Source organism: Pongo abelii, chromosome 3, assembly GCF_028885655.2.
Source record: "Pongo abelii isolate AG06213 chromosome 3, NHGRI_mPonAbe1-v2.0_pri, whole genome shotgun sequence".
NCBI classification, from domain to species: domain Eukaryota; kingdom Metazoa; phylum Chordata; class Mammalia; order Primates; family Hominidae; genus Pongo; species Pongo abelii.
In genome coordinates this window covers 40,935,415-40,959,135 of record NC_071988.2, presented here as the reverse complement: position 1 = coordinate 40,959,135, position 23,721 = coordinate 40,935,415, and the positions used below count along the sequence as shown (strand labels likewise).

Genomic DNA, 23,721 nt, shown 5'->3' with positions numbered 1-23,721 from the left:
GGCAAGGCAAATGACAAACATTGAATTAGCTAAATTTTACACTTGAACCATCAAAGATACAAGTTTGGAAGTTAAAACACTTACATTTTTCAGCTTCCTACTATAATCAAGGCTCCTAGTCAAGGAAAGGGAAAAGAAAATACTGTCAGAATAGCAGATTCTAAATTGTGACCTTTCCTTAAATGCCACTAAGATGTACTTGAAGCTAACATATATAATGAAATCAGAAGAATGTATTATTTTTTAAGGCTTAAGTTTTGTGATTTCGGGCACTGAATAAAATTACTTAGGAAACAAAATGTAGAAGGACAAGGTGGGATTAAAGTTCCACAGTACGCTATAAAAAGATGATGCTTTATAACTTCTGGAAATAGAAAAAGTCCGATCAGAACTGGGACTGTTCATAGTTGTGTTCTCAAAGATTAACCACTGAAGATTCTGCCTCGATTATAGACCACTGTCAAACTGAAATCTGACTGCACTTCCAAAATCTTCATGCAAGTATTTTTAACACAGGTCTAAAACCTTATTTAATTAGACAGACCTGAAAATATGTGTACAAGAAGCAATCCTATGCAAATATTTGTTCTTTTCTGCTCTGGACATAAATTAGCATTGGGAATAAGCCATAAGCAGGAAAATATGCCTGTTATGTTCAAATATACACACATGCATGCTCAAATATGCACCCATGTTTACTCTCTAACTATAAACAAAAAAGCTACTTCGAAATATTCATACAATGAAATATGAGTTCCTGCAAAATTATTTCAAAGTTTTTTTAACACGTCAACAAATAAACACTAGAAAAAACAAACTGCACTTCTTTTTTCCACAGTAACTTTGGTGAGGGGGAAGGGAGTGTAAGACTATCATATAAACCAGTCAAGAATTCCTTAAAGTATTTAGACCCTGATTACTTCATTGCAGCATACACTGGCCTAAAGTACATATTAATGAATGAGTGGACCATTTTAAGTCCATTGAAATTTGAAGAAATAGAAAACAAGTAGTATACCATGGAAATAAACCCATCAACAAGGACTTAGATTGAAAGAAGCATTAGTCCAGTTTGGATTTGATTTAAAAAAATGTTTCCATGTTTCTGTTTTTAATACGAAAAAAATGGGATGTCCTTATCTGCTTGGATATCTGCTAGGGTTTGTTGTTGTTGTTGTTGTTTGTTTGTTTGTTTTTGAGACTGAGCCTCACTCTGTCACCCAGCTGGAGTGTAGTGGTGTGATCTCGGCTCACTGCAACCTACAGCTGCCAGGTTCAAGCGATTCTCCTGCCTCAGCCTCCCAAATAGCTGGGACTACAGGCACGTGCCACCATGACCAGCTAATTTTTGCATTTTTAGTAGAAATGGGGTTTCACCATGTTGGCTAGGATGGTCTCCATCTCCTGACCTCGTGATCTGCCCGCCTTGGCCTCCCAATCTGCTAGGGTTTTTAATTTAAGAAAGAAACCAGATTTTTAAAAATCTATAAAAGATTTGAAACTTTTATGGAAAACAAATTAAGAATAGGGAACATAAAGCTTTTTCTGCATTGATGATAAAAGTTCACTAAGACTGTAACCCAGTGCTAAAAATTATGCTTGGTACATAGTAGAAGCTCACAAAATATTTGTTGAATGACTCCCACGTATTATGTGGAAATACTTCCAAATTTTGACAGAGACACTTGGGAGCAATCCAGAGCCTACGTACGTTTTCATCCAGTTGCTTTCATTCCTTGGAATAATACCTGCTGTGTGCCTGTCTAGATTACACTTTCATTTCCCATCAAGGTTGTCTGGCATCCATTACAGGTAGAGTTCACTAAATTACACATACAGTAATCACTTGCAGGCTTTTCCTCTTTTTTTTTTTTTTTTTTGGTCTACTCAAGTTTCTTCTAAACACACACACACACACACACACACACCACACAAGAAAAACTGCCTATCATGAAAGCTAAATGAAAGAGTATTTTCTGAAACACAACTTCCAGAAAACCATCCAAAGCTCCTCTGTGGGATCTATCCCTATACCTTACTGCTTCCGCTAGTAATTGGTGGCAATGGGGTGCTCCTCTCTGTGTCTACAGATGTCCTGCTCAACTCTCAGAGGGACAACAGAGAAATACAGCAGTTCTACTTTAACTACCTTAGTTTACAAAATCTGCATATGTTACAAGCATTCCCTGCACAGTGCCAAATTAAACCAGCATCACTTATCAAAAATACATGAAATCCAATAGTTTATTCCATACTCTACTCCTTACTAAAACTAGAAACAACTTTCTACGTACTGTAAGTGAATTTATAGCATCATTTTAAGATAAAATTCTTTATGTTCTTTGAAATACTCATACAGTAAAATGTTTTTTCTCTATAATGATTCTGAGTTCAACGTCCTACCTTGCTTGTGGGCTGCCACGCCCACCACAAATGTCCTTACACATTATCCTTCAACCACACCAGTTACTTTTCTTTCTTTTAAACATGAAGCTTGTCATTCCTCTTCCCCTGACTTTGTACCTGCTCTTTCTCTGTCCTGAATGCCCCACAGATCTTCCCACAGCCTGTTCTTCCTTCCTATTTGTGTCTCAGCCCCTAGTTAGTGCTCAGCTGAAACGCCAGCACTTCAGAGAAGCCACCCTTAACCACCTCCGGACTGGCCACTGTCTTTTGCTTATCACTCCATTTTATTTTCTTCTCAGCACTTATCACTTCCTGCAATGATCTTCTTTGTTTACTTCTTTGCTTCTCATTTCTTGACACTGGACTGTAAACTCCACGAGAGCAGAAGACCTTGGCTATCTGAGTTCATTCTATTTCTCTAGTGATGAAAAGTATCTAACACACAGAAGCTGCTCGGCAAACATTTGTTGAATGAATGAATGAAAAATGCCAGGGTCATGGGGGAATGTGATGGCACAGTATTGCCTAAAGAAATAAGAGTACCCAAGTGAAGGAAACATTAAAAAGAAAATGAGGAGAAGAAATACAAAAGGAGAGATAGATGGAAAGACAGGATTAAAAAGGGAGGGAAGGCAGAAGGAAGAAAAGGAGACAGAAAAAAAGAAGGAAAAATCGACAGGAAAACAAAAAGATGGTACAGTAGCTAAGAAGGGACTGTATCCATGTGTCACTTGCCTAAGTGACATTTTCCCCTTTAGATTTCTTTCCACATCTTGATTTAAATCTCTCTTTTTTTTTTACAAGTCAGTTGTTCCATCTTCCCATATCTGCACTGAGCAAGCTTGACCTAGAATCATACCAGATGGAATATTCCATCCAGTTTCAATTTTTAGATGAATACATGGGGCCTGCTGAAGAAGGGAGCTTAACCAGGGCTTCAGATCTAGTGAGCAGCAGACCTACGGCTAGATCCTCATTTTCCTGATGCCCAGTTTTTTGTAGATAAGCAATAAAGGTGATACGAGTTCTGAATTTTTAAAACCAATCAGGCTCAGAATTCTGGTTTAGTAACATATTGATTTAAAGTGGCTCTAAAAAAAAATGAATGCAGCTGCAGACACTTTCGAAATGACCTTTCCTTCACCCTCCAAGCAATGTGTGTGTGACTAATTATTACCTACAAAGCTGCACAGTTACTATTGTTTCTGGTCACTTGCCACCCGGGTGAAACTATGAATGGGAGATGCGGCAGAACCTAAAACAATTTCCTAAAGTGAACAATGGTTTATAGAGGACAGATTTAAGTACAATAATAAATGGGGCATGTGATGACCAAGATGAGGTTTAGTGCGGTTTCCATATTCAAATATCCTAATTGTTATTGTTATTTTTTCGCTTAGCTAACATTTTTCCAAGAGAAGTTTTAAAGAATGGCATATTGACAACAGAAAAGTACTTTTAGACAATAGATCACCACTAACTCTCCCATATTCCCAGTCATGAATCAAAAAATCCAATATAAACCCCAAATTTTATTTTATCCAGTAGTTCTCATTTTTTTTCCTATTTTTCCTCATCCTTTTTAAAAAATAAAAAATCAAGCAAATAGTATAAAATCAAATAGTATAAAAAATCAAGCAAATAGTATAAAATCAAATAGTATAAAAATCAAGCAAATATAGTATAAAAATCAAGCAAATAGTATAAAATCAAGCAAATGGTATAAAATTAACAGCTCTGAATTTTGGCTTCTCTCCCTTTTCTGTTCCTTCATGATAAAATGACTCCAAAAACAATCAAAAGAAGAAAAGTTGCCAATTCACAGACCCTATCTATGTAACTATGTTTATTATTCAGGCATATCCATGTCAAACATTGTTTGGCTAAAGTGGAAAATGTTTTATATGAAATCAGTAGGATCTAAAGAACTTCTAAACTACAGGAAAGTTATCTCTGCCATCTCATACCCTGGTCACAAGCTATTTCTTTACACAAAGTACATTGCTGTCTCTTTTATTGCGACATTCTGCTCCAAGAATTATTTGGCCCAAACAGGGCTCATTAAAGTAGATATAGTCAAAGTGCTAATGATCCATCTTCAAAGAACTTGATCCCTGACACATATGAGAAGACAGTTACAAATAAGTTCTCCATAATCTAATGCCTTCTTTGCGTAACAGAGTTCAGATCTGTTTACCTTCCAAGAGCCTACTCAAATGTTCAATTGGCGCCAATAAAAGTTTTTTGTCTAACACACTGATTCTGTGCCTATTTCTTTCTTGCCTCTCTGTTAAGCTTTACTTAACATTTTTCTCCTCTTCAAAATTCAAACTCTATATGCAAGATTTTTGCATTCAAAAAATGATGTTTGATCAGAATGAAAGCTATGCACAGAGGGAAAGTCAATGCGAGTTGTTTTGAAAGTTGATTTTTACCTTCACATTTTTATTTTATTAAGCATAACCAATTCTCTGTCTCTTAGAACTTACAACATTATCACAAAATTGCAAATCAAACTATAAAGGAGTTTTCCTTAAACATAAATCACGTTTTACTTACTTGACTGTTACTCTGTTGGATGTATCCTGGAGGTCACTCGGGTCAAAAAGTTGAGATTCTTTAAGGCCAAGCTCTTTACAACCTCTCAAGAATAAGATAATATTGTCCTAGAAGGAAAAAAAGAAATATGTCTATATTATCTTAGATTATCTTTATGAACCAGCCCCTCCCAAGTTGCTGTAGGGATACTGGTCACTAAGGCAGCTATGGTCAGGTCTAAATCATAGCTTGCATAACAAATCATACTTTGTTAGGAAATGCCAGATAAACAGACACTTCAAATCTCCAAACCCACAACCATGCCAGATTCATTTTTTCCCGTTAGCTTGACACATTTGTATAAAACTGCAAGTAAAATGTCATTAAAAAGGAAAACTTAGCATTGTTAGGGGGAACTGTACTCAAAAACAGGTATTCCTTATTGCTTCTTTGTCCATGTCTTGTTGCCTAGAATCTGGTTGAAATTGATTTCTTTTCTTTTCTTTCTTTTTTTTTTTTTTAAAAAAAAAGATTTTTCATCTTCAGCAAGTTTTTCTTCTTAATTGATCTTCTAAAATATATTCTTTAGATGTATTTTACATCCTTTATGGATTTTGACTAGTAATACCTCTTTGTGGATTATAAACTGAGTTAAATGCAAGAAAAAAAATCTAGACTTAATCGAAATGAGAAAAAAGGACAGGGAAAGCTTTTAAAATACTAATGCAAAAGACTGTCAAGAAAGTGAAATTTTCTCTAGCAGATACAAATTTACTTTGAATTGGCAGGCACCATTGACAATTAAGGAGGGGTCTGTCTTCATCTATTTTAAGTCATTAAGTACAAACAAATGCTTCTGAAAGGGATTGCAAATTGTGGGTCATCCTTTTGGAACTCCAGGGTATTAGTCAAGAAGTTTACCAGCTACAAGTCCCTAACTGTCCTCTTCCTAAAAGACTTTCGAAGGTGCTAACTGACCCCATCAGTTAGTGAAAACTACAGGATAGGGAATGTCAGCTCCAGAAGCCAGACTGATATGAATCCATCTGAATGCTGTGACAAAGATGCTACAAAAATCTGAAATGATGGTGGTGATTACAGAATCATATATTCACCCACGTGCAATTCAACTTAGTGAACAGAGAATATTTCCAGTTACCCAGTTTGCAGTCCGGATTCAAGATAACCCCCAAGAATCCTGTCCCCAATGTACACATCTCTCGTTGAGTGCAAGTGAAATTTGTGAATATGATGGGCTATAACTCTGTGATATGTCACTAGCAAGTTGACTTGGAGTTAATCAAAAGAAAGATTATCTTATTGGGCCTGACCTAATCAGGGAAACTCTTAGAAGGTGAGGTCAGAATTCATGCTGGCCATGAATTCTATAGCTGCAAGGAGATGAATTCTGTTAACAACCACATGAGCTTGGAAGGAGCTTGGAAGATGTTCAGATAGGATCTCAGCCCACACTAACACTTTAATTTCAGTCCTGCAGGACCCTGAGCTAAAAATCCAGTTACACCATGTCCAGACTTCTGACATTCAGAAAATGAGAGATAACCAATGGGTGTTAAAGACATTAGGTTTTATGCAGTAATAAAAAATTAATACATCCAGGCTCAAAATAACAACAAGAACAATAGCAATAAGTTGCTAACCTTTCTATAGCCCTTATTATTCACCATGCATCGTTCCAAGAACTTTACATATATTCACTCATTTAATTCCTGTACAACTTTATGAAAAATTTTGACAGATGAGTGATCTAAGGCACAGAACAATTAAGCAAATTGTCCAAGATCACACAGCCCCCAAAGGATGGAGGTGCAAAACAACATGTCTTATATGAGGAACTCAAGCATAAAATCTGAGGCCAGCACCAAAGGAAGATGAGGCTATGCAGGTAGAGGCTGATCTTCCATTTTCTTCTTGTCTTCTCTTTCTCTATGATGTTCTTCTTCCTCCTTCCCTCCCACCAGCAAACAAACACACATATATATGCACCCTCTTAACTTACTTGGCTCTGTGACTCTCAAATGCTCCACTGCTCTAGCCTTGAACAATCTTGAGGATACCACATTCAAAAACACGTGCCGCACTCACTTACAATTCCACCATTCAGGAACAGTAAAGAAACCATTTACCCCACGAGGCAACTCCAAACCAAAGACTGACTAGTACAGATCCAGGTGAGTCTTCACTTGGGAGTGCAAGTATCCTCTGACTGGCCTTTAAGCTCTGAGTGCTTTCTGCCCAGAGGAAAGCAAAGGCTGAGTGTTGATGTTCTCTGGGCATCATTTGGCACCACAATAAAGGACAAGACCTGTGACCAGCATGTAGTCCCCTAAGAGGTGCATGACTGTGACCCCCACAGATTCTCAACAAGGTACTCCTCCTATGTGCATCCCAGACGCACAGATCCGCCTTTGAATACCATGCTGTGTTCAGCATGCAGCCTGCAAACACAAAAGCTTTGTGCTGCCAGCCAGCCCAAACAATTTGGGCTAGAAGATTTAAATAACTGCAGGTCTGTTTCCAGCTTCTTGCTACAACCTAATGATGCTGGAGGGGAGCCAGGCCCTAGGCAGAAGAAAAGCCAGAAGGAAGAGCCACCCAGCCAAGAGCTAGCAAGGGCAGCCACTGGAGCAAGCGAGAAGGGCTGTGCCTTTAATTACATAAAATGCATTCTGTGAATTCTCATCTGCCTTGCTGTTCACACTGAGATTTTTCCACATTTACAATTTCCAGCAAAACCCACAACTTAGTGTGTTAACTTTGGAAGCCAAACACTAAATGTGTCTCAATCCCAAGGGAAAAGAAGTACAAGACACTGCTTTACTACAATGGCTATATATTTAGCTCTTACTATCGTGGAGCTAACAAATCCATACATCTTTGCAAGAAGTTTTTAAAGGACTCTTCAAAAAAGTCAATGTCACGTAAAACAAAAATTGGCGATCAAAGCCATCATGCACAAATGCAATGTATGATCTTTGATTAGACCCCGGATCCCAAAGGAAAAACTAAATAAGGGTGTAAAAGTCAAATTTAAATATGAACTGCACATTGGATGACATTATTCAATGAATGTTAATTTTTTTGGTGTGATCATGATTTTGCATTTATATGAGAGACTGCCTTTATTTTTAAGCATCCATATGAATTATTTAGGGGTGAATTATCATAATGTCAGTAACATAACTTTCAAATGGTTCAAAAAAAGTATGCATGTATATATATGCTCACACGTATGGGGGAAGGGAGAGAGAGAGAGGTTGCGAGTATGTCTGCCTGTCTGTGAAGACAGAGATAAAGCAAATAGTAAAATAGTAACAAGCAGTGAATCTAGATCAAGGGACAATCAACTTTTTCTATAAAGGGTCAGATAGTAAATCTTTTAGGCCTTGTGGGCCATATGGTGGTCTCTGTTAAAATAATTCAACACTGTTGTTGTAACCAGATCATACGTAAACAAACGTGTCTCTATCCTAACCAACTTTATTTATGAAAGCAGGCATTGGGTGGATTTGGCCCATAGGCCATAGCTGGATGACCCTGTATTCGGTTATTCACCATACCATTCTTTGAATTTTTCTGTATATTTGAGATTTTTCCCAAAAAAGGTTGTGAGAAAAGGTTCTTGAATTTCTAAAAGATATATTGAACTAGGTAGGATTGTGACTTCATTGGTAAAAATCTATTCCACAAAATTCAAGGAAAAATGGTTGTCACCTCTGAGATGACCACTGCAAAGTCATGGAGGTAAATCCTCAGGTGCTACTGATGGAAAGTTACCATTTCTGGCTAATTGGCAAGTACTGCATAACATGAGTCTCAGTTCAACAGAAAGGCATAACATAAAGTTCCTCAAAGAGTCTATTTTGTACTAGACAAATATTAATATATGAATTTATACCATTGTTCATGTAACTTCCATACATTAAACCCTCCTTGTTCATGGGCCAGTGGTTTCTCATTTCATTGATTTGTGGGCTTGCCCTGTGTATAAAAACATTTCCCAAGGGCTATGGGTAAGACCTGAGCTTACTACCTTCCCAGGGCCTCTTACTCTAAAGACATCCTTGCAACTCACTCCCTTTCCTTTCTCACTCCAAAGGCAAGGTGAGGGAATAGCCCAGGATGGTCTCTACCCCAGAGTGTAGCAAAGTTCCTGACATGTAGAAATGCTCACTAAATATTTAAATAAACTCAATTCAATGTGCTACGTACTCTTCTAGGTATCTGTAATGAATAAAACAGAATTCCTTAGTCTTCACAATCCATCAAATAACTGGAATTGTTCAAGATACACATAAACAGAGTTCTGACATCAAATTAGAAAACAGAAGTAAGAGAAGAACAAACATATCAAGGAACAGGGCACAAACAGCTTTTCTAGTTAGAATCCCAGCCTTGTCTGCTTCTTAGCTACATGTCCTCGGGCATAGTTCCTAACCTTTCTGATCCTCAGATTTCTAACTCGTAAGGTGGGGGATGCTATCGACCTGTAGGGATGTCAAAATTACAGAAAATAAACATTAAGAACACAGCTTAGCGTCTGGCACTTTCTGGGCACTCATTGTATGGCAGTTATTATTAAGACATTCTTGTTCACTCAGGTCAAGAAAGGACCATGGAAGATGCGATGATGAAGAACAGTTTATCCATCTATGAAAAACAGGCATACTGTGTAGGTATAGCCCTTGCCAGTTACATAGGAGATGGCAAAGAAAAAAAAAAGATAGTTGCTGCTATTGTTACTTAGTTGTTATTAACCACTAGCTTGACAGTTTTATACAAACAGCCTCAAATTTAGGGGCAGGCTACATACCAAAAGTTCATTTGCAGGCTTATAAGTAGCTGCTTATAAGCCATCATTTGTAATTAACCCACAGAAATAAATCCTTGCATGATGGTTCAAAGTTCAGACCAGAAAAGCCTACTTCATCCAAAGTACACATGAAGGAGAATAGGAATTACATGATGGAATCTAAAAGCTGGGCAGAACACTTCAGTGGGAAAACATTCAGACATGCCAGGTGCACTTCTCCTCTGACTACAGTTGGATCAAGGATCCCAGCAGCTACAGAAGAGGTTTCCTCAGCCCATGGCAGTGCTATCAGAGGGAGAAGGGGCAGGAGGAGGGGGCCTCATCCAGGCCCTTCTTCCTCTTTTCTTCAGAAGGCAAGCAAGAAGCTCCTTGCTACCTTTCTCTTTCTTCAGTTGTCATTTCCATCTGCAAAAAAGTTGCTCTCTTTCCTTTATCTCCTGCACAGAGCAAGCAGCTTTCTGGCTCTGGGGCAGACACCCTGCATTTGGTAGTTCTCTATGGAAACCAGACAGGGAATGAGAAGCTCCCTTCTGTGCCCAACCTTCTTGGCTTTATTTCTTTTACCCCAGTAGGGAAAGATCAACATGATCATGGATTTGCGTTCACAGAAAATGAAGGGAATGCTCATTTGGGTTTCAAATGAATCCAGACACCTTTACTGCCAGATATTTAAAATGCAATATATATATAAAGCATCCATATAATTCTCAGTTTCTATAAATTAAAAGATTAGGTGGAAAATATTAAAATGTAAACTAGAATTACCACTTTTGAAGTTCTCATTTTTATACATTTTCTATAATAAATATTTGCCCTAAAAATCTTAGTAAGGCCCAGGTGCAGTGGGTCACACTTGTACTACCAGTGCTTTGAGAGGCTGAGGCAGGAGGACCCCTTGAGGCCAGAAGTTCAAGACCAGCCTGGGCAATAGAGCAAGACTCTCTCTATAAAATGTTTTTTTAAAAAATTAGCTGGCCATGGTGGAGCATGCCTGTAGTCCCAGCTACTCAGGAGGCTGGGGTGGGAGAATCACCTGAGCCCAGGAGGTAGAGGCTGCAGTGAGCTATGATCGCACCACTGTACTTCAGCCTGGGTAACAAAGCAAGACCTTGTCAAGCAAGCAAGAGAGCAAGCAAGCAAGCAAGAAAGAAAGAAAGAAAGAAAAAAGAGAATGAGAAAAGAAAGAAAGAAATTTTAATAAGGACTAGCATACCTCAGAAAGACTTTCAGATTTGCAAGTCTATCATAGAAGACCCAGATCTTGTTAGGAAACCCATAACCAACAATAATGTTACTTTTCTATTCTACCTATAAGACTTGTTTTTCTTTTAAACATGGTTTTGGTTAGGTTTTCTACATTTGAAGCAAACTCCCTTTAACAGAAATGCAATTAAGAAACTCAGAACTTAAGGAATACATTACCAAAATATCTCCAGGAACTTATCACATAATTAATAGAATTTGGGAATTTCCTGTACCTGCCGTGTGTTCACAGTTGCTGCCTCAGCCTGTATGGGTAACAGTCACACTCCAGTGACTGGCTGATGTCCAACAACAATCAGCACTTGCCAGACTTTCAATGCATTTTTATTTGCCAGGAGCACTTAATGAGGATACCAGCTCTTCCACTGAGAGAAAAGAGCAACTCATTCTGCCTGGGGGAATTCTGGGGACATTTGACCCAGAAGTTGGCAGCTGGGTGGCTGCTTGAAGCAGAAGAAAACATTTTATGGATGGGAAATGAGCAGAAGCACAGAGGATCACAGAAGAGAAAATGGGAGGTGGGAGAAGAGAACTATGAAAGGTGAGACAGAGGAGGCCTCTGAGTGTCTTGCTAAAGATCTAGACTGTTCTTTAGGCAGTTGGGAAGCCAGACCAGTTCATGAGAACGGGAGTCCTGGGATCCTAGCTTTGTTTTGGGAAAAGATGTCAGGTGCAGTGGGAGAGAGCCAATGGGTGGAGGAGAGGGTCCATTTAAGAGGCTACTATAAGATCCCAGGCCTGGCGTGGTAGTTCATGCCTATAATTTCATCACTTTAGGAGGCAGGCAGATCACTTGGGCCCAGAAGTTCGAGACCAGCCTGGGCAATGTGGCGAAACCTTATCTCTACAAAAATAAAAAAATTAGATGGGCCTGCTGGTGCGCACCTTAGACTCAACTACTCAGGAGGCTGAGGTGGGAGGATGGCTTGAACCTGGGAGGCAGAAGCTGAAGTGAGCCGTGATTATGCCACTACACTCCAGCCTGGGCAGGAGCGAGACCCTGTCTCAAAAAAAAGAACAATTAATTAATTAACTAATTTTAAAAGATCCCAGGGAGAGCTAAACCAGAGGGGGAAGATATGAGCACCTCTCTTTGGATTGGCCATTGAGTGGATGTGAGGATAGAGGATGAGGGGAAAGATGGGGTTTCAGGTAATGCCATGGTTTTTAGCCATTGAGACTGTCCTAAGGAAGAGGAGCAAGAGGAGATCTGTGAAGAAGGGAAATAAATTGGGAGCACTCTATATTTAGAGAGCCCTAGCTCATCAGGGATTTATATTTGGGTTTGGAGTTGAGAAGCAAGGCCCCTGCAGAATATGTAGGTTTGGGAATCACCAGCCCAGGAACACAGGAGAAGCCGAGGGAAAGCAGGATATTTCCTGGGAGAGGTCAGACACAGAACGAGTGAGGTCAACCCAGAGACATCATCCACATGTAAAGGACAGTTAGAGGAGGATGAGTTCATTGTGCCCGAAGAAAAGCAAACATAAGCAGGAGGAGAACCAGGGAAGCCAGCGCCAGGAAAGCCAGACCAGAGCACTGTTTCAGGAAGCACTGTGTGTCTGGAGTCAAATGCCACACCACCACACTGAGGATCCCAGCTCTGCCCCTTCCTGGCTGAATAACCTAATCCTTCTCTGTCCCAGGTTTCTCTTCTAAAAGCCTATGTCCTTACAAGTCCTATAGAACCTGTTACCCACTACATTTCTGATCACATCTCCAAAGTTCTCCCCCACCCACCACCCCCAATGCGGCTTCAGCCAGGCACCTGCTCACTGGTCCTCAGACATGCCAGGTGAGCTCCTGCCAGGGCCTTTGCACTGCTCTCTCGCTCTCTTTTAACCTAGGTATCACCTAGAACAACAATAACTGGGACATAAGAAGTAAATGCTCCTCCTCTTTGACCTTAGTCCCTCTTCTTCCAGGATTCTCATTCTTTCTCACCTATAACACCTGCTCTTTCATTTACAAACTTTGCTCTTTACTCTCAGTCCATTTCTCTCTCCCCTTGTTGCCTTACTTCCTTCATGATCCATTCTAGGCCACTGCATGTAGCTTCAGCATCCCCACCTCTTTGTCATTCTATAAGAGAACAAGGACTAGGAGGAGGAAATAACACAGATGGAACAGTTAGCCTGGGACAATGAGCCTTGGCATCGAACCCAGCCATCTCTTGCCTCCACTGGAAGAAGGATCAGCCGTCTGTCTATATGGAGGGACATCAGCTGGGATAACACTCCTGGCCCTCCCTCCTCCTTTGCTAAGTTGGTTTGGGAGAAGAAATGGGACATCTCTCCTCAGCCATTTCCTTTCCATGAAGACAGGCTCTCGGTTTCTGCCATGTGGTAAGGGGCCTCTCTCTGTGGGGGAGGCCTGTGGTTGCCCAGCTGTGCCAGAAATGGGTGGATAAATTCATTTAATTCAGGATTGAGGACTGGCAAACCCACTTGGTTGAAGCGCTAAACTCATGTTCTCCAATTTGTTCCATGAGAAGTCAAGATGATATTGTGATCTCTGTCTGATTCCCATGTTTATGTCTCAGCTAGAAGAGGAAGAAAGGAATATTATCTATCACCCTAAGTCCCTAATGCTTGGCTCCCTGTGCTACTGGACAAAATGCTGCCATGATTGGGCCTGGAGCTGCCACAAATTTATGAGCTCCCACATCAGTAGGCTCCTGGATCCACTTGTTGATCCTTCCAGGCATCCTTGGTCAGCCCCCTCTTCCAATCTTGGAAGAAGTGTGAACAAGCCTCCTCTACTTCCTTCCACCTCTCTGCCATGCCTTCACCTTCTTCTCACTCACAGATGTCATTAGCCCCCAAGATTTAAATCCCCTCACTTCACCCATCCCATATTCTGTATCTAAAAATTATTTTTTAAAAAGAATATAAAGTTTGATATTATTTGAAATAATCTGTTACTGTTTTTTCAATAATGGGAGAAAAGTGTGAGTCTGGGTTAGAATGATGATGAGTCAGTGCTTAGGCTATGTTAACTTTAACTTTTAAAGCTTATTCAAAGCTATCAATGGCATACTTGCTGTTTGAAAGGTAGAATGTTAAGTGTTTTGAGCAGGAAGGGGTCATAAGAGACTCTTATTTGCAAGTGAGAGAAATCCAGATGTAAACAGGCATATATTGGATTACAGAGTCCAGTATTACCCAGCAGGGCACAGGGTGGGGATGCAGCTGACCCACTGAAACAGCTGTAAACCAAGGCCTCAGGTACTGGGGCCCTGGACTTACTTAATCTCTTGTCTGCCCGCTCTGCATGTTGGCTTATTGGCTCTTGCTGTTCATGAGTTTCTTCCACACGAACCTCTAGTTCCCAAGTTTCATTATGGAAGGCTGGCACCCCATCAGAGGACTGACTCTCTTCTTACTTGCAGTTTGAAAATCATCCCAGGAAAAGGCCCATATTGACCGGTCTAGGGTCAAGTTCCCTCCCACAGTAGCTAATGAAAGAGGATAGAAAGACTGTGAATCCTTGGCCAGGCAGGAGTAGAGGAGGAATAGTTTCCAAAAGAAGGAAAATGAGACTCCCTAGGGCAGACAAAACTATCAATACTGGCTGCACTCACAAAAGTGGATCAGATGTGGATTTTTCTTTCAAAGTTTTAGAGTAGAATGTGAATTACTACTATCATTTTTAGCATACAAACTGTTCAAATTTGGTTTTGCTTTAAAGATATTCTTTTGGAACTATGCACTAAGCTGTAATGCTGCTTCCATTTGCTGAAGTTAACAGTCTTGATGCCAAAGAGGACCAACTGCAAAATGAAGTGAGCATACATTACTTAATTAACTCTGCTTGGAAGAGCTTTGGAAGCACAATTCCTTCCCAGCATAGCATATATTAATTATTTTTTCCTCATAGCACAGTTAGGGAAATAGAGTGCCCAACCCCAAAGACTCCGTTGGCTCTTGCACCTTGATTTTATCTCTTTCTGGATTCCAGACTCATGACCATCCACACAGCAGCTGTATCACCTCTCAAGGACTTGACATTCAAGCTCATTTGAGGGGCAATACCACAGTGCAGCCTATCAGGAAAACTGTCTGGATTCCAAGGAATCTATCCCTCCAAAAAATTACTGAACTATTCCCCAGGCTACTTAAATTAACCCTAAAACCCAACATATGCATTAGTATATTATATGGCCAGATTGTTTTCCAACATAATTCACTAGTTGCATTTTGGGAATTGAATGAAAAATACCTTCACTTATTTTAGAATAAAACTGCTTAAACTATCTATCATATTCCATTAAACAGCTCCCGTATATTTGACATGTAAAATATGACTGAGAGCAGTGATAAACTGTGGTCTGTGGATTGCTATGGGTTTGGTACTGATCCATGATGAAATAACTGCAGAATTGAAAATAAGCATTTAGGCCAGGCGCAGTGGCTCATGCCTATAATCCTAGCACTTTGGGAGGCCAAAGCAGGTGGATCACTTGAGCCCAGGGGTTTCAGACCAGTGCGGGCAACACAATATGATCTCATCTCTACAAAAAAATATGAAAATTAGCCAGGCATGGTGACATGCGCCTATAGTCCCAGCTACTTGGGAGACTAAGGTGGGAGGATTGATGGAGCCCAGGAGGTTGAGGATGCAGTGAGCTGAGATCACGCTACTGCACTCTAGCCTAGGTGACAGAGTGAGACCCTGTTTCAAAAAGGGAAGGGGAGAGGAGGGGAGGGGAGTGGAGGGGAGGGGAGGAGAGGGAGCGGAGGGAAGGGGAGGGGAGGGGAGGGGAGGGAAAGGAAGGGAAAGGAGAAGAGAAGAGATGAGAAGAGAAGAGAAGACAGAAGAGAAGCGAAGTGAAGCATTTCAAAACTTTTATAACAATTTGGTATTCTAATCACATCCAACTGTGTGATCAATGAACTCATTTCACTGAATAGGGAGTATACCATTTCGGATTTTTTCCAACCTACGAGTCATATATTGTGCTGAACTGTGTAATCAATGGTAGTAGAATCACGTATCAGTCTGAGTTGGGTTGGAAGTTAAACAACAACAATAATAACAGGCAAATCAAACACAATATCACTTCACACTCATTAGAATGTCTATTTTTAATAAGACAGAAAATAACAAATGTTGATGAGAATACAGAGAAACTAGAACCACCGTGCATTGCTGGTGAGAATGTAAAATGGTGTAACTGCTATGGAAAACAGTTTGATGTCTCCTCAAAAAGTTAAACACAGGATTACAATATGATCCAGCAATCCCACTTTTAGGTATATGCCCAAAATAACTGACAGCAGAAACTCAAATAGACACTTGCACACTAAAGTTTACAATGGCCAAAATGTGGAAACAACCCAAATGTTCATCAGCAGATGAACAGATAAACAAAATATGGTCTATACATACAATGGAATAGTATTTAGCCTTATAAAGAGATGACATTCTGACATATGCTACAATGTAAATAAATCTAGAAGATACTATGCTAAGTGAAATAAGCCAGACACAAAAGAACAGATATTGCAGGATTCCACTTATACATGAGGTACTTAGAGTAGTCAAATTCGTAGAGACAGAAGGTAAAACAGAGGTTACCAGGGTCTGAGGTAAGGGTAGGGGATAATAGGTAGTTGTTTAATAAGTAAAAAGTTTTAGTTTGTGATGATGAAAAAGTTCTCAAAATAGTGCTATAGACTGAATGTTTGTGCCCATCAATGTGATGGTATTTGGAAGTGGAGTGTTAGGAAGTGATTAAATCATGAGGGTGAGCCCTCATAAATGGGATTAGTGCTCTTTTAAAAGAGACCCCAGAGAGCATCCTTGCCCTTCCCACCACGGAAGGACAAAGAAAGAAGATGGTCATCTATGAACCAGGAAACAGGTCCTCACCGGATGCCAAATCTGCCAGTGCCTTGATCTTGGACTTCCCAGCCCCCAGAACTGTGAGAAATAAATTCCTGTTGTTTATAAGCCACCTAGTCTATAGTATTTTCTTATAGCAGCCTGAACAAACTAAGACAAATGGATAGAGATGACAATTGCATAACACTGTGAATATAACTTACTAAACTGTACACCTAAAAATGGTTAAAATGGTCAATTTTGTTAGGTATAAAAATGTGAAACAAACAAACAAACAAAAAAACAGCAATAAACACATCACAGAGTCCTAGAGGATATGTCCCAGGAGATTCTGGATCAAATAAAGTTTGGAAAATGCTGCATAAAATATTCCCCACTTGGAGTTCATAATGTTTAGACTAACAGTTCTGAGAAATTCTTACTAAGAGACTCTTAATTTTAACTCAGCTTTTCCTAAACTTATTGGACTTCAGAATCCCTTTTTCCATCATACACCTTTTAACAGCTCATAAAGCACAGTTTAAGAAATGCTGAGCCAGATGAACTAATGAAACACAGTTCATATTTTCACATCATATTCAAATAGGAGTCAAATAGTCATCACACTTTGGTTGTGGCTCATCATCTAAAACTCAACTTTCAATCCATTTCTACACTGGCAATGCCAACCAACCTCCAAGACATGTGAGACAAACAGGAGTCAAACATCAAGGTCTGATTCATCTCTGCATACTTCAATCTTTGCAACAAAGGATATATTCCACACTTGTCTCTATAGGGCTGCAGGTTAAGACAATGATTTACTAGTTAGGGGTGACCCCAGGAACAAAGTATTTCATAGTCCAGGTCAGGCATGTGGATGACATTAGGAAAAGAAACAGGCGTATAGAGGTCATATGACTGTGAGAGCAAAGAGCCACGTCAATAGATCTAAACACCATTACCCCTTTCATATTTACAGATCACAACCTCTCTACTGAGAAGGCTAAAAAGTCAGCCAGAAAGGAAACACCACAAAATAAAAAAACCCAAAACAAACCTGAAGTAATTTCGGTATTAGGAAATTTCAGCTGGAGAAAAGTCCTCTTGAAATATTCTGCTGATATTAAAATGTGTATGAAAAGGAAGAAGAGATATGTAGGGTACAAATTCAAAGCAAAAAAAAGAGAGAGAGAGAGAAATTGGGTGGAAATATCACCACCACTCCTTTTATGTTTTCAAGTTTATCAGGTGCCTAACCCAAGTTGGGGCTGCCTTTACTATTCCAATTTTTTTCTATGTAATTCAAAAAAGGTGTGGAGAAAAGCTTGTCTTCATATAACTCTAGATTCTCAACGTTGTAATCATGCACAAGTGGAAACCACATTTCATCGTCAAGGAATGTTGAAAAAAAAGTATATTCAAAATAATAAATTTTCCATGGATACTGGCTTCTTCTTTCCAACTTAGTGTTTGACCTAATTTATACAGTAAATCTAATGGGGGAAGTTATCTCTCCCAAACAGCACCTAGCACATTCTTGGCAACTAAAATGAGTTAACACATTGCATATGCTGTTCCTGTTCACAAAACAAGATATCTGAGAAAAAGGTCATCATGGAGGGGGAAGAGAGGAGAAGGGTGAACATAAGGAATGTTGAGAGCCACCAGCGTGACTGCAGAGGACCCTTTCCTAAGCACTCAGGTTTGGGAAGATATAGACAGGCTTTCCTAAGGACAAGAAGTACTAAGGCCTTATAAGGTGTGTGGGGCTTTGCAATTTCTTCCACATTTAGTTCTCACAACCTAGCCCTAAATGTGCCTACCCTCACAGATGTAGAGAAAGATGTTTAAAATAAGTTCCATAGAGTTATTGTTTGATAGGAACAGAGTTTCAGTTTGGGATGATGAAAAGTTACAGGGAAGGATGGTGGTGATGCTTGCACAGCAATGCAAATGTATTAACACCATTGAACTGTCCACTTAAAATGATTAAATGGTAAAGTTTGTTATGTATATTTTACCACAATAAAATAAAGTTCAGTAATGTTCCAAGGGCACACAACACACCCATGACAAAGCTAACAGGTATGCCAGTCTGATTCAAAAGCCATACATAGTCTTTCCCTCCAACTTATAAAAATACTGCTGAAGATGATGATCATGATAATTATAAATATCAACATCATGATCATCATCATTACTGACTTATTGAGCGCATTCTATGTGTAAGACACTGTTCTAAGCAATTTATGTATATTTACATACTAAAGCTTCATGTCAACCCTATGAGGTAGATACTATTATTATCCCCATTTTCCAGATGAGAAAGTGAACTACAGAGACATAATGTAATGTGCTTAACGGCACACACGTAAATGGTTGAACCAACATAAATGGTTGAATCAAATCCTGGCCGTCTGACTCCGGAACCCCTACCCCTTACCACTACACTGCGTTGCCTCCTGGTCTATAAATTTAGGCACATAGTATATAAAGACATAAACCTCACTAGCCTGAAGATGATGCCCAAACCAAGCATGTCAGTAGGTTATAAATAATGTTTACATGGGCTAATAAAAGTGAGTTGCCACCTAGTCTCTCAGGAGTATATTCCAAAGACCAGCTTCAGTACCATCTTCCATCTAGTTTTCCATGTGTGCCTGTGGATCATGATTCCTTGGCACCACCTGAAGCATGGTGGTGGAAACAACATACACATGCAGCTCTGGGTTATAGTTTAAGCCTGTGGCTTAGTTTTCCATTATTCCATGAGTTATCATGCAGGAATTCACACTCATGCATGTACCAACTATTTTAGGACTAGCACTATGGCTAGCACACTACACATTTTAAGCAAGTCTTTTTTTAAATTCACTTGGAAGAGTTTAAATAACATGTTCATTGCAGTATTATTAGCAATAGCCAAAATATGGGAACAACCTACGTGTCCTTCAATAGACGAACGGATAAAGAAAATCTGACATATATATTCACAATGGAATATTAGCCATAAAAAGAAGGAAATCCTGTTATTTGTGAGAACGTGGATGAACTTTGGAGGATATTATGCCAAGTGAAATAAGCCAGACTCAAAGACAAATTCTGTATGATCTCATTTGTGGAGGTTTTTTTTTTGTTTTTTGGTTTTTTTTTTTTTCTTTTTTTTTTGAGACAGAGTATTGCTCTGTTGCCCAGGCTGGAGTGCAGTGGTGCAATCTCAGCTCACTGCAACCTCTGCCTCCCAGGTTCAAACGATTCTCCTGCCTCAACCTCCCAAGTAGCTGGGATTACAGGCGCATGCCACCACGCCTGGCTAATTTTTGTACTTTTTAGTAGAGACAGGGTTTCACCATGTTGGCCAGGATGGTCTTGATCTCTTGATCTTGGGATCCACCCGCCTTGGCCTCCCAAAGTGCTGGGATTACAGGTGTGAGCCACTGCACCCGGCCATCACTTGTGGAATTTAAAGTCACTGAACTCACAGAAGCAGAGAGTAGAATTGGGGTTGCCAGGGGCTGTGGGAAATAGGGAAATGTTGGTCAAAAGGGTATAATCAGTAATAAGATGTATAAATTCTGAGGACATAACGTGCAGGATGGTGACTATAGTTAATAACACTGTATTGTATACTTGAAATTTGCTAGGAGAGTAGATCTTAAGTGTTCTCACTGCATTTGCAGTGATGGATGTGTTAATTAGCTCAATTGTGGTAGTCATTTCACAGTGTATACATATACCAAATCATGATGTTGCACACCTTAAATATATACAAATTTTATTTGACAACTATCCCTCAATAAAGCTAGAAAACAGATAATTGATAGACAGATAGACAGACAGATGAATGGACAGACAGACAGACAGTTTTCCTGTCTTTAAAGGTTAGCTCTGTAACCATCTGGCTCTGGAATCTTTTGAATGATAACTCTTTAACTACCTTTCCAGTATCTTCTACAGTAATTGGTATAGTCAAGGTTTCTACTTCTGGGATCAATTTTGATCATTTATATTTTGCTGAAAAATCATCCTTTTCTGCTGGTTTTCAAACCTCTTACCATGAGTTTGTTTATACAAGTCTCAAAATGATTTTAATTTATCTTCTATTTATTGGTTTGCCATTTATTTTCTTTGTCTTTAGTTTGTACTCTTCTGCTATCTTATTTTCCCTTAATTGGGCTTTCAACAGATTTATATATTTTACTGGTCTTTCCAAAGAACCAGGTCTTGGATTTATTTATCCATTATTCTATCCCTTTAATTTCAGCTTTTATCTTTATTAATTCCTTCTTCCTGTTTATTTAGGCTTATTTTCTCTCTCTTTATTTCTTAAGCTGAGTAATGACTTGTCCTATTTTTTCTTTATTCTTTAGTAAGGAATAGAAAATTTCCTCTTTCACTGTGCTTAGAAGTTTTGATAATAAAATATTCTTTTTTCTTCTCTGATAACTTTCACTTCCAATGAAAATGGAAGTGATGATGTCAATATTTTCTTTGGTCTTTGGTTTTCTTTTTGATTCCTGGGTTATCAGTGAGTGTGTTTCATAATTTGCAAGTGGGTAAAATTTTTTAAGTTGCCTTCTTGTTATTATTTCTATACCCATTGCATCATGATCAGAGAGTGTGACCTGTTCAATATCTCCATTTTCTTTGATCTTTTGAAGGATTTCTTTGTGGCCATGATTCAGGGGAAGGAGAGTGACAGTACATGTTCCATGGACATTTAACTGTCTATTTTTATATGCTGACCATGATCTTTGAAAACAGACACGAAATGCATTCACTTAAGGATTGTTCTATAGGACACCTCACATGATGTGGTGAGAAAACACATGAGATTTGGAATTTTAAAATCCTGTCTCCTCCATGCATAGGCCTGGAACTCAGTTACCCTGTGTGTCAAATGTAAATTGTACCTGTCTGCCTTACCACATTACTAGTGAAAATTAAATGATCCTGGTGGTGCTCTCCCCGAAGGCTGTGCCTCCCCAAAGTCCCAGTTCACTATTGAAATACTGCCCTTAAAAAGCAGCTCCTCTGCAGCCCTGGTAAGCAACAGAAAAGCCTTCAAATGGAGACTGGGTCTTGTCAGGCACCACAGACCATGAAGTATTGAGAAACGAACACACCGCTGCATGTATGTTACACGTGCCGAGAGGATACCAGAGAAAGGCAATCATCCCCTATCATGCATCCTTTGAAGCAGTTAAGTGTTTTAAATTCTTTAAAACACTGAGTGTACAGTGGGGGAGGAGAGAAAAGACTTAAAGCAATTTTGCTGTTACACTCAGCAGTGTAAAGAATATTTTTGAAACTAAAAACTGATTGAGAAGGACATCAAAAGAGTTTGATTTGTTTGATGTTTAGACACATATACATGATGCGGATCACTTATATTAACGACGACCGTCTGTATGCCAGATGGACTGCACAACTATGTCAAGAGACATCTGACACAGTGCCATTTGAAAAGCAGATTAAGGTAAAACCATCCTAACACAAATGATTCCCCCATCTCATGTTTAAGGGTGCAACACGCTATTGTGAGTTAAAATAATTCAGAAAATTGCAATTAACTTTTAAGACCTTTCCTGCCTCAGTAAATGCCACTGTGTAAGGATCAGAAGTGGTGACATTATGCCCGATCAATTTCAGTGACTAGGCCAGACTCTTACGGAACAGGAGGTGGTAAACAGCCCTGACATTCAGAGGTACAAAGTCAGGTATAACCTAGCAGCTGGCCTGTAGACTTACATAATCATTTTAGACTTGACATTTCTATAACAGCTCTCATTTTGAGCACCTTGACTGGCAAAAAGAAGAAAGCCGAGATATGTGCTACTCCATTCTCCCAGAACCTTCTTTTAAGGTTTTGGTCCCATTAAAAAAAAAAAAAATCACACATTTTTCTTCTGTTAGTTTTATTCATAAGAAATATAAAGAGCTGGGTGCAGTGGTTTGCATTTGCAATCTCAGCACTTTGGGAGGCTGAGGCAGGAGGATCCCTTGAGGCCAGGAGTTTGAGACCAGCCTGGAAAACATAGTGAGACCCTGTCTCTATAAAAAAATTTAAAAATTAGCCAGGTGTGGGTTTGCATGCCTGTAATCCTAGCTACTGGGTCACTTGAGCCCAAGAGTTCAAGGCTACAGGGAGCTATGACTCCATTGCACTCTAGCCTGGGCAACCAAGTGAGCCCCTATCAAAGGAGGGGAGGGGAGGGGGAAAAGAATAAAAGAAAAGAAGAAATACTAACGGTCAATAAATGTGTGGGGGGAAATTTGGCCTACTCCCCAAAAACATTTTAATGCTAATTAAAACAACAGCAGAGAAAGAGTTTTACCCATCAAATTGGCCAAGATGAGTAAGAATTATAAGATCCAGTGTTGGGAAGATATAAAGAAGTTGACAGTCTCAGATTCAGCTATCAAGGGTGTAAATTGGTTCTATACTGTATTTTAGAACAGTGATTTAGAAATTGATATGGTTTGACTATGTCCCCACCCATATCTCATCTGGAATTGTAATTTGAATTGTAATCATCACATGTCAAGGGAGGGGCCAGGTGAGAGGTGATCGGCTCATGGAAGCAGTTTCCTCTACGCTGTTCTCATGATAATGAGAGAGTTCTCACGAGATCTGGTTGTTTGGTAAGTGTCTGGTGCTTCCCCCTTCTCGCTCTCCTGCTGCCATGTAAGATGTGCTTTGCTTCCTCTTCACTCAATGCCATGATTGTAAGTTTCCTGAGGCCTCCTCAGCATGCAGAACTGTGAGTCAATTAAACCTCCTTATAAATTACTCAGTCACCTTAAAACGATATACATGAAAATAATTCAGAAAGCATTGTAGGGCTAGT

General features: G+C 39.4%; 1 protein-coding gene across 10 annotated transcripts in view; it reads right to left on the bottom strand.

Annotated features, from left to right (window-relative positions):
- Positions 1 to 23,721, bottom strand: part of LIMCH1 (LIM and calponin homology domains 1) — a 339,850-nt gene that overhangs the window by 96,297 nt on the left and 219,832 nt on the right. For all 10 annotated transcript variants that reach the window (XM_054553854.2, XM_054553846.2, XM_054553849.2 and 7 more), the window contains exons 4-5: positions 4,966 to 5,072; positions 85 to 115 (exon numbers count right to left, since the gene is read on the bottom strand). In XM_054553854.2, coding sequence (XP_054409829.2) covers positions 85 to 115; positions 4,966 to 5,072 — 138 coding nt within the window. The remainder of the gene's footprint in view (positions 1 to 84; positions 116 to 4,965; positions 5,073 to 23,721) is intronic.